The sequence below is a fragment of the Alligator sinensis genome, unplaced genomic scaffold (assembly GCF_000455745.1).
Source record: "Alligator sinensis unplaced genomic scaffold, ASM45574v1 scaffold556_1, whole genome shotgun sequence".
In the NCBI taxonomy this organism is placed as follows: domain Eukaryota; kingdom Metazoa; phylum Chordata; order Crocodylia; family Alligatoridae; genus Alligator; species Alligator sinensis.
The window spans coordinates 96,344-107,983 of record NW_005843408.1 but is presented as its reverse complement, the minus strand read 5'-3'; the positions used below and the strand labels follow the sequence as shown (position 1 = coordinate 107,983).

General features: G+C 44.2%; 1 protein-coding gene across 1 annotated transcript in view; it reads right to left on the bottom strand.

The window, feature by feature from the left end:
- Window positions 1–11,640, bottom strand: part of LOC102380145 (unconventional myosin-XVI-like) — a gene marked incomplete at its 3' end in the record, with an annotated part of 80,016 nt that overhangs the window by 40,199 nt on the left and 28,177 nt on the right. Inside the window, exon 2 of the mRNA XM_014527275.1 lies at window positions 5,240–5,503. Within this exon, the coding sequence (XP_014382761.1) occupies window positions 5,240–5,465 (226 nt within the window). The remainder of the gene's footprint in view (window positions 1–5,239; window positions 5,504–11,640) is intronic.

Below are 11,640 nucleotides of genomic sequence, written 5' to 3'. Positions count from 1 at the left end.
TTCCTGCTGCTGTGGTAACTTGCAGCTGAGGGGTTCCTGAGTGACTGCTAGGGCTCTCTCCCTAGGCAGTTTCATCCCTTAAAGGAGCAGGCACCTTAGTGCCCTGTGACAGATAGGGATAGATCACTTTAGATAAATCCTGTTCATATGCTCTTCTTCTACCCTAAAGCATCCACTCCTGACACCATCAGAGACAGGCTTTACGCAGAGAAAAGTTTGTGTCTAGACCCATACAGAAACTGTAAGCATCCCTCTGCTGCTGAAGGGTAGCAGCTCCACAGTTGCCCAGGTTCCCCTGGTCAGAGCCTCTTTCCTAGTCTGATATATGGTGAGTCTGTCTAAAGCCAGGACTTAGTGGGAGCACAGACAGGGAGTGCATAAAAGGAAAATTTTGGGGAGAAGTGAAGCCAGAAGTACAGAAGGAAATTTCTAAAGAGGCGGTGGAGGCACTGCAGCCTAGCACACGCAAGGTAATCATGTGCCAGGATCTCCCACTTTTGACAGGAAAGGCAGCTATCAGGGTGTCCATGAAGCATGCCAGATGCTGGAGATGGGCCTATTTGATGTGTTGTAGTGTCATGGGCTTAGGGCCATCATGAAAACCTATAAGCCTCCCTTAACTGGGGACACAACAACCAATGTATTGGGACAAATAAAAAGAAAACAGGAAGGGGAGTAAGATCATACATTAATAACAAAGGATCTGGAAGGGCACACCAAGCAGAGCATGCCAGCCAGTGTCCACTGCCCCCAAAAAGAGTGGAAGGAGCCTGAGGACACCGACCAATGAAACTCTGCCCAGAAATGTAATCAGAGGAGTCACAAAAAGATATTCCCACACTCGCCCAGGTACCTCCCAGCCAGAGCCTCTTTCTTGGTCTTTGATGGCTATAAAATTATATTTAGAGGTTTACTTTTAGGAATTGGCTTGTAGATAAAGTAGATATTTCATTAGAACAATGGTCCAGGGCAATGGTGAGGGTTAACTGGTTTCTAAAATCCTGTTTGTGACAAAGTTTCCTTCAAGGCCCACTGTCTGAAGCCAGCACACACACAAGCTGGGAAATTGAAGACATGTACCACACTGTTCCATAACATAAGGAAGGGACTCTGCCATATTGGCTAGGTCATAGTGAGCAGCTGCAGAGCCCTTAGGATTTCTGGTTTTGGTGGACAGACGAAATTAAGGTACTGGTAAATGACCAAATTAAGATGTGTGCATGTGATGGGTTTGATGGAACAAAGGATTATACTGACAGGACAGAATATGCACAGTATGATGACCACAGGGAAACTAATTAACAGTACCCAGGAATGAAGAGTCATCAGAGGAGGAAAAGGATATAGAAGGAGGGATTTCAGAGCAGCAAAGGGTCCTCAGGGGGGGAACCCAAGGCCACCATAGACAGAGGGCACACCATAAGTCTTTACCTACCCCACTGTGGGGGAAGGTGGGCCTTGGCCCCCGACCTCCAGGCTGCTGTCATCTGACATTCTAGAAAGAACCACAGGGTGAAGCTTGCGTACTGGCCGGACATACCTTCCCTATATGGCAGCCCTAGTACTGGTAGATATAGAATAGGGAGGGAAGGTTATTGTGTTTTCCTTGCCTGCATTATTCTTATCTGCTATTACTGTGTATCAATAAAATTAACCTATTATCAAATGGAGAAGTTGTGGTTGATCTGAGGGTTTGGGTCTGCCCAGAATAAGGTATCTGGGTCATAAATCCAGTGCCAACAGTCTTGTGGGTGGCCAGCTTGCCTAGAGCCAAGGGGAGAATGACCAGGAGGTCCAGGGCGCTGGTGAAGCCACAGATGGGGAATGCATAACAAAAAAGGTGCAGGGAGAAGTGCAGGCACAGCAGGAGGTTCTGCAGCAAGCAGAAGAAGGGATGCAACCTGGCACACTCAAGGTAGGCAAGTGCCAGGGTGTCCCTCTGTGGGCAAAAAGGGGCAGGTGTTGGGGGTGTCTGTAAAATGTGCCAGATATATACCCACTGCTGGGGACGGGACTTTTAAGACATCAAGGCAAAACACAGACCTAGTTGCCCACCAAGGAAGCTATGAGCCCCCTTTAATACTGGCAGCCACTAGTGTCGTGTTACTGATTACTTGGGACAAATAATAATGAAAATGGGGACATAAGTGGAGGTCAAAAGGTAATAACTAGTGCGCCAAGCGGGGGGAACACCAAACAAAGCACACCAGACAATGCCCACTGGCCCTCAAATGAGTCCAAGGAACCAGTGGACACTGCCTCAGAAACAGGAATGAGCAATGGCAAGGAAAGTGGCCCCATAGTACCTTGTGACCCTCTGAGCCAGAGCCTCATTCCTGGTCAGATACCCATCAAGCTTGGCCAGGGCCATGAGGAGGTTGACCAGGAGGTCTCAGGACTTTGTGGGATCATAAGCAGGGAGTGCATAAATGAAGAGGTGAGGGGAATATGGCAGCCAGAAACTCAGCAAGAGGTTGTAGAGGAGGTGCATAGGCAAGACGTTCTGGAGGCAACACAGGGGCTGCAACCTGGCACATTCGAGGTAGGCATGCACCAGGGTCTCCCTCTGTGGGTGAAAAGGGCAGGTGTCAGGGGTGTCTGTAAAGTGTGCGAGATACACACCCACTGCTGGAGACAGGATACTGGGAAAGATCCTGTAGTGTAACCCAGTAAGGAGGTTTTGTGTTCTTAGCCTAATTTGACTTTTGCAACTTGTGAAATCATATTCTTAAACTGCCAGAGAGAGGAAAGTAGATAATAGAAGAAGCCGTGTGGTAAGTTCCAGACCTCTACAGGGGAAAAGAGCCTGCGCTTCTCCCAGACAAACACTGGATGGATCAAAGTGACTGCAGAAAACACACACTGCAGTATACTTTACTGTTTCTGTGGAAAGAAACACCATTCCCCTCCCCCAGTCATGCCCCTGAAATGTTAGAACACACGTTCAACATAGAGTGCAAATGGATATGTTGGCTAGCCCCCAGACTTTGCATAAGTGGGTCACTAGTCTGCAAACCAGCAGCACTCTTTTGAAAATGTGCTAATAGAGGAAGAAGTGTTGTGAACCATTCCTTTCATCCTGTCTGATGTATTCAGAAAACAGGACAGGATGGATCTTTTTTTTTCTATCGGATATAATATATGTTCACCGTGTTAAGTACATACACCATCAAGGAAATGCTCTGGATCTTATTTAAAACCATAAACATGAGGAGATTTACCACTAATTCATTCATACACCAGCTTTGAGAAAGTGTCTTTGTTTTTTTTCTCCCTCCCCACCCCAACGTATTTCAGGAATAAACGATTTATTGAAACAAGCACTGTGCATTAAAATGGCAGGATAGTGACTATAAAATAGAATTTACTACCTGAACACAATTATAAAGCATAACAGCCAACAATTAGCCCTACCCTGAAGTAAGAAGAATGTTTATACCCTCACAGCTTTAATAAACTTAGGCAAACCTCCAGTATTGCTCTCTGAAACACAGGCAAGGCACTCAACAAACAGTCTTCATTTGACATGCTCTCATGACCAGGGATCCTGGTTTTCTCTGATTTAAAAAAAGCCAATTTTCGATCAAAAAAAAAGTAACCCCAAATCCACATTTTTTCCATTTTATTTAAATGAATCATCACAAAAAAAAAAAAAAAAATATATATATATATATATATATATATGATGTTTCTCTCTCAATCAGCCGATATCCCAGGGTTGTTTATGCCTAATGAATCCAGGCAAATGCTTCCACTGCTCTCCAGCTCCCATCCTTATACCTGAATCACTGGTTATCAGGAGGGAGGAATGGAATTTTTCCATAGCAGGTTATGAGCAGGGATCCTGGTTTTCTCTGATTTAAAGAAATCCCCAATTTTTGGTTAAAAAAGAATAAGCCCAAATCCACATTTTTCCTTCATTAAAATGAAACACCACTATATAAAGAAAAATGTGGATTTGGGGTTACTTTTTTTTTTTTAACCAAAAATTGGGGGGATTTCAGTAGCTGCTGATTTTCTGTTCTGCCCTATTCATCCAGTGCTCTTTTTAAAGGGCTAGGAGACAGAGTATTTTTTCCACTGAGTGAACTGTATATGCTCATATATTCAGTATAAATGTTAAAACTATTCTGAAGCATCTGACCTTTAGGGCAAGCTGCAAAGCACATGTACTATTCTGCCTGGCTTTTGGAAGATGGTTAGTGAAGAGGATTTTAATTTTAAACTACCAGGTTTTACTGTTTGGGAGAGCAAAGGTAAATATAAATTATAATAACTGTATTTTAAGTGCTGTCAAAGGCACACAGAACTAGGGGAAGTGCTCATAGATCAATTTTATATACATTAAAATAAGTTATATATTTAAAAAGCAACAACAAATTATAACCAGCAGGACTGAGTGAAATATTCTGCAAGGACTAGGGACCCAGGAGTTAAGCCTTATCAATCAGGCTTGAATGAAACATGAGACAAAAGTCCAAGCTAAAGTTGAAGAATGATGCACTGAAAAGCCATTGATCCAGATTATTCCTTCTTAGAGTTGCTTTGTGTTAGTTTGCTAACCCAGATTTTATAGACAATAAAATATTCCCCCAGCATGGAATCCTCCATTTATACTCACTCTCAAAAACCAATTTAGGGGCTATCTTAAACCTGAAACTAACAGAAAGGGTATCTTTTTGGACAATGATTTTCATTACAATTTAGAGCAGACTTTGGTATGCTGGCACTTGCACTGAAGGCTGGACCTGGTCTAGAAAGTCTCAGGAATAGGCAGTAAAAATAAAATAATAATTTCATGGCCCTGGCCAGGGCCACTTTTTGGAAGGATGTTATTTATTTTAGACCTTTGTCTAAATAAAGGGAACCCATTTTGCAAAAGCATCACCAAACACCTGAGTGTTATTCTATGGCCAATGTTACATAGGATGTTCAATTAGATTATCATAATTGCACCTTCTACCTTAAAATCTATAACTCTTTAAGCACATTTATTCTATAGTAACTATCTAAGGCCTCCAGAGAGCTATCTGCTGTTGTTCAAGGACACAAATTATATGCCATAATGTATTTTATATTCTATATTATATAGTTATATACTCAATTGTGTGTTAATTGGAAAATACACTTGAAACTTACTTAAATTTAGTGTGCTAAGTCTACAAAAACATAGGATTGATGCTGCTCTAAATCTTAGCCACCTTTAGAAATAAATAAGTCTACTAAGCATCTTTGGTACCTTCTTTGTCATCGTGACATATGATTGCATCCTGTATCATGTCAGCAAGGTTGAAATGGACTCGATGTTTTTTTCCATGTTTCAGCTTTTTCACATATCCATCCTGCTTTTGCAACGCTTTTTCTCGTTCATAATATGCCTTTATTTGATCACAGCGCATCCGCTTCACCAGCCGCTGACGCTGGCCCAAAGGGAGGGACTCCAGCAAGCACTGGTCAATTTCCATGTCATGTGATCGAAAAACATTACATAGCTGGAAACAGCCTAAATGAAATGAAATATAAACAAACAAATTTAGGCTGTGTAACAATATGCTTTTAAATGTTCTATAAAATGCCTGCCACACTTCTTGTAGCTCCTATTTAAATATGTCAAAGTACTTATTATGTTTGTTTAACTTAGGTGGTGAATGCCAGTTGGAAAGTGAATATATTATCATCATGTGGTTTACAGAAACAACATGCAATTAATGCCATGAAAGCAACAATTATTTTTTTAAAATACTAACTTCAATTCATATATACAAAAGAGAACATAAAGAGGTCAGAGAGTTCAAACATATGAAATGGATAAGGCATGTAAATAATTCACTGTAATACAAGTAGTTAACTTTTGCCTAGAAACTAGACAATATGTACAGTACAGACTAAGTCTGATGTTTGTGCCTCCATTGTATTCTTTTACATTTTGCTTTGGATAAGCAAATTCCTGTTACTCAGTGAGAAGAAAAATCTTCATATCATAGCTGTAATGAGTTCATTAGCACACTATGGGTACTCAGGCAACTATCATTATGAATTCACAACCACACAATTTTTTTCACATTTATTTAGCAGGCCAAGTTGAATCTTCTAATGAAAAAGATGTCAAGAACTTAAGACAACACAAATTATAAACTCTATCTCAATTAGTCTTAGCCTTATTTAATGTCATTCATAGTATGTACCCTGAAGTCAGACTCCTATGTTAAATTTTGCTTTTTTGCCTATATTGATGTGGTGGCAAATTATTTTTCAAAATGTATTTGTGACTTGCTGGTTGGATCTCATAGAGATTCATGGGTTGTGGAAACTGTTAGCTAGTAAAGCTAAGTAGTTTAGCTCTACAAGTAAAGGCTCTTGGTTCTGTTCTTTAAGCCCAAATTCAGTTACCACTGGTGCTAACCAACTCAGGGATTTTATGTTGTTGTACCATCTTCAGAGGCATAGCAAGCTCACTAACTGCCTGGAGTGGAGGGGTGGGGGGGGCAAGATTATGCTAACTACAGTAGACTGGGCAGGGGGCACGTGTGGGCGAGGTAAAGGGAAGTGAATGATTTAGAAGTGAATAGAACAGGCCAGCAAACAGTGGCGTTTGAGTGGAGAGTTTGTTGGGGAGTTTACCCAGATAATTTCCTTCTCATCCTTCCTTCACTGAAATCTTGCTTGAAAGCAGGTGAAGAAAGAGAAGGATTTCCCCCCCCCCACCAAAAAAAAAAATACAGTAGCAGAAGAGAAAGGAACTAGCACTATAATCAACATGATGGTTGGAATATGCCAAAGCTCCTGCCACTGCGAGCCCTTCCTCTGCTTGCACCTGTGGGACCTCTGTCCAGAAATGGCATGCCTGTGTGAGAAGGCAAAACTCAAAGCCCGTGAGCAGGGTGGGTCAATTATCTGGAGTCTGTCAGGAAGACAGTAGCAGTACAAGCCAAGACTGCAGCAGCCTAAATACAGGATTGAACCTTGCTGCCCAGACACTTCCTCTTCTGGGTCAGGGGTTTATAAGCTGATCCTGACAGGCTGCTGCAGTGGCAGGCAATGGACATGTGGCTAGGCCCAGGTGAAGGTTCTAGCCACCTGTGTCCACCCTAATGCTCTACTGAGGAGATAGGAGGCCAGGATGAGTGGTTATGCCAGGTAGGCTGAGACCTCAGGTTCAAGACCACAGCTTGACATCACTACCATCTATTGCTTCCTTTTTGTAGCAGTGGTCTCATCTCCCCACTGAGGCTTCCACACAGGTTCTGACCTAGCTTTGCAGGAACTGTGTCTTTCTTAGGGATGGCCAGGTGGGGAGTACTTATAATGTGAGAGGTGCCTTCTGGTGGATTCTCTCAAGAATCAGATATGGGAGATGCAGGAGGAGGTGGATAGGTTCAGAAGCATCTGAGAGCATGAGGCTTCCATTGACTGTTCTGCCCACAAAGATACACCCAGCATTATGAAAAAGAGACAGCCAGAGAAGACACCAGAAGCTACAAAAGATGCAGGTTCTCAGGGGGAAACTGGCAGCTTGTCACCTCTGGCAACAGACAGTGCTCTTCTTCTGGACCTGTGGCTGTCCAACTGGAACAGGTATGGAGGCCTTGCATCAGAGGAGAAGGAGCCCACTACAGTGGCAAGGAAAACCAAACCATGCATCCCCAGGGAATATAAAACCACTGCTACAAAAAGGAAGCAATAGATGGTGGTGATGGCAAGTTGTGGTCTTGAACCTGGGGCCTTGGCCTAGCTGGCATAACCACTCATCCTGGTCTCCTGTCTCCTCAGCAGAACACTGGAGTGGACACAGGCATCCAGAACTTTCACCTGGGCCACCCCTACCACTGTAGTGGCCAGTCAGGGTCAGCTGACCCCCCACCCCTACTCTCACTTCCAATATAAAGCCCTGACCCAGAAGAGGAAGTGTCTGGGCAGCAAGATTCAATCCTGTATCTAGGCCCAGCTAGGAACAGATGCATTCTGGAGATGAACATGAGGTTGGGTAGATGGTATTGCCAGTGGGGCTTTGGCTTCTTTAAACATTGGGTAGTCTTTGAGGAAGATGAATGCTGGGAAGAGATTAGGTCCACCTGACAAAGAGAGGGACAAATGTCTTCTCACACAGGCTTGCAAACCAACTGAGGGATGAGGGCTTTAAACTTGCTTCACTGGGGAAAGGAGAAAAAAGCCCAGAGGTAAGGAAAGTGCCTGTGGACCTGGATAAAAAAATTAGTAAAGGGAAGCAATAATGGAAGACTTAGCAATGTTCTTAGTGAGAATACAGGACTGTAGCAGGGGCTCAGATGCAGCCCCTGCTATATACCCCTGTAGGGCCAGCAGCGCCAGTGTGAAATGTACCTGGCTGGGTCTGGGCAAACACTGCTTCCTTGACACACCAGAGATGAGGTCCAGGGGGAAACTGGAGTGACATGCAAATACCTGGGACCGGAGAACATATGCCCTGGGGAGCTGGCATTGATTGGCCTGGGAGGAAGCCTGAGCTGGCACAGCATTTAGCATCTCCAGGAACAACAACTGCACAGCTGGACCTGGAGGACAATCAACAGAGATAGGGACCCAGCCAGCCAAACACATGGGCAAAGGACAGCCCCCCAGCATGTCCGGAGAGATAAGTAACAGTGGACGGTGTGGTAGTGGTGGGTGGTCCCCACAAGCAAGTAGGCAAGGAACAAGCTGGGTAATTCCCCAGGAGATGGGTGGTCAAGCCAGCCCAGGAAGAGGAAAAGAGCAGACCCACTGAGCTGAGGGTAGCCTTGAGAGAGGCAGAAGCAGCCCAGACAAAGGAGGGATTTATCCAGTCTTACCAAGAGAATACCTGCAAGATTCAAACCAGTTGGTGTGAGCCTAGCTGGACACTCAAACCTGAGGAAAGCCAGTGGGATCAGACTAAGAATGCTAGATTTCAGAAAGGCAAAGTTTAATAAACTTGGGAAACTGGTGGGCAGGATCCCATGGGAGACAAGTCTCAGGAGGAAAAGAAGGAGTCCAGGAAAGATAGTGGTACTTTAGGGAGGCTCTTTTAAAGGCACGGAAACAAGCTGTCCAGATGGGATGGAAGAATGGACAGAAGTTGTCTCTTCTTGCAGAAATGCAAGAAGAGACAACCCTGGCCAGACAGGAATCTTTTCAACGAGCTGTAACTCAAAACTATATCTACCTATCCATCTCTCTTTCTATATATATATACAAAGTGGAAAATTGGTCATGGTACTAGTGAAAAATGTAAGAGTATTACACAGGTATGCAGACAGAAAATTAGGAAGGCCAAAGCATAATTTGAGATGCAGCTGCCATGGGATATAAAAGGCAATAAAAGGGATTCTACAACTATGTCAAAAGTAAGGGAAACAACAGTATTTAGTATCTTTTTCTACTTTGATTTTCATAAATAAGAGCAGCTACCAGTTGATGAGTGCAGTTGGCAGCAAAGATAAGTAAAGTTGACAGCAAAGATAGCAGGGACACAAACACCCTAGAGTAATGGAAGAACAGGTTAGGGATTACTTAGAGAAGCTAGATGCTTCCAAGTTAACAGGGCTAGATGGGATATACCCTACGATAATGCAGGAAGTGGCTGTGGTAATTTTCGAGCTATTGGCTATCCTCTTTGAGAACTCATGGCTGTCAGGTGAGGTCCCAGATGACAGGAAAAGGGTAAATATAGTGCCCATCTTCAAGAAAGGGAAGAAGAGGGAATGGGGAACTACAGACTAGCCAGCCTGACCTCTATAATAGCAAAGATCACCGAGAAGGTCCTCAAGGAATCCATTGTGAAACACCTAGAGATAAACAAGACAATAAGGAACAGCTAGCATGGATTCAACAAGAGCACATTATGCCTAGCTAACCTGATCTTCTCCTATGATATGACAGGATCTATGGTATATCATATCCACTGCTCTCCCCACATCCATGGTCTCAAGCTTGAGAGGAAATTTAGGTTGGAGATATGAAGGAATTTACTGACTGTGAGGGTGATAAAGCATTAGAACAGGCTACCCTGAGGAACTGTGGTATCTCCGTTTTTAGAAGTTTTCAAGAGCAGGTTAAATGGATGCTTGCTTGGAAGTCAGGGATGATCCTGTCATGAGCAGGATCTAGGGACTGTACTAGATGACCTTGTGAGATCCCTTCCAGCTCTAATGTCCTATGATGCTATGATCATCTTAGGTACCTTCAGCTGCTGCACTGGGCAATGTCATAACCCAGTGATTTTGGTGCCTCAGCACGATGGAATTTTCTTGCCACATGAGAGCCTCTTGCACAGCGAAGGTTTTTGCTGCACAGAGGAACCTCGGTGCAAGAGAGTTCCCGCCAATTTACAGCTTTCTTTGCAGGATGCATTTCTTCCTTGCAGCACAGAAATGCACGGTGCAAAGAGTTCCCGCTATTCGAATGCAAATTTGTGCCCCGCTATTGGCCAGCTCTAAATTATTCACACGTAGCGGCTGGTAATTGGCCTGCTGGCCGTTTAAATATTCGCGCGACTTCCGCCCAAGTCAAAGAATGTTGAGCACGCTGCAGAGTGCCTCTAAAGAGATCTGACTTGTGGCTAAGTGATCGATAGACTGATCACCTATCGATCTTTCTTCCCGTCGCTGAGCGCAATCCCAGACGTACCCTTTTTCCGCCGGCTTTATTTATGGACAGATTCACTGGCTTGGGCCCCGCCAGCTGGAACAACTCACGTGTTGTTCAGACGACTGGACCATCTGCGTCACAACTACAGGCGGCGTAAGTAAATGTTTTTGCAACCATTAAACCTTGTCTGCCTCTCCATTCACCAGCCCACCCTGACGAACGAGCAATTTCTAAATCACCTCGAGTCGGTTCTGGCCGGCCGAGACAGTAAGAAGAATATTTGAAAAATGCAGAAAACAGGTTCTAAAAGGTACTTTTTTATTGACTGCAATGTGAAGAATGTAGCAATTAGAGCTCTGAAATGGAATTCTTCTTTGAGCCTAATCCTGTCATTTATCCTTGATAAAGTAAACAGTGCACAAAGTAATAGGGGGCCCTGAGGCAATTACATGCTACATCCATGGTACATTGTACACAAACAGATGCTATCCCTTTACAGTACTGCCATCAAATAATAGTGTTTGTTCACAGCTTCAGAACTATGCCATAACTATATTACAGTCCAGCCCTGGTGACAAAATTTATTTGAGAAATCTAATTGGGCCCTGCCTCTCCAGTGCAATTGTCTCTCCGGTCAGCAGTGGCTCTTCTTTGTCAACAACCACATGATGCCAGCAGCCCCTGTTCACTCTCTTGCTAGTCTCTTGCTGTGACTTAGATGTCTGGTTTCCCTTTTTAGGTGGTACCATATTTCATGGTGTATAACTTGAGGTCTGAACTCAAAAAATTTGTCTTTAAATTTCCACCTTGACTTATACACCATATTTGGACTCGAGGGAAGTTGGATTGGGCCCCTGGGAGCTGGGGCAGCACCCAGCCCGATAGCAGCCCACCTGGCCAGGCCTGGGGAATACTGCCACCAGAAGGAAGGACTGGAGCCCCCCCACAGCTCAGGGGCTACCCAGCTCACTGCCAGCTTGGCCCCTGGCCAGGGGGGCAGGGGCAGTTTCCACTGAAAGCAGGATTGAGCCCCTTACTGCTTCTGCCTTCAGCAGG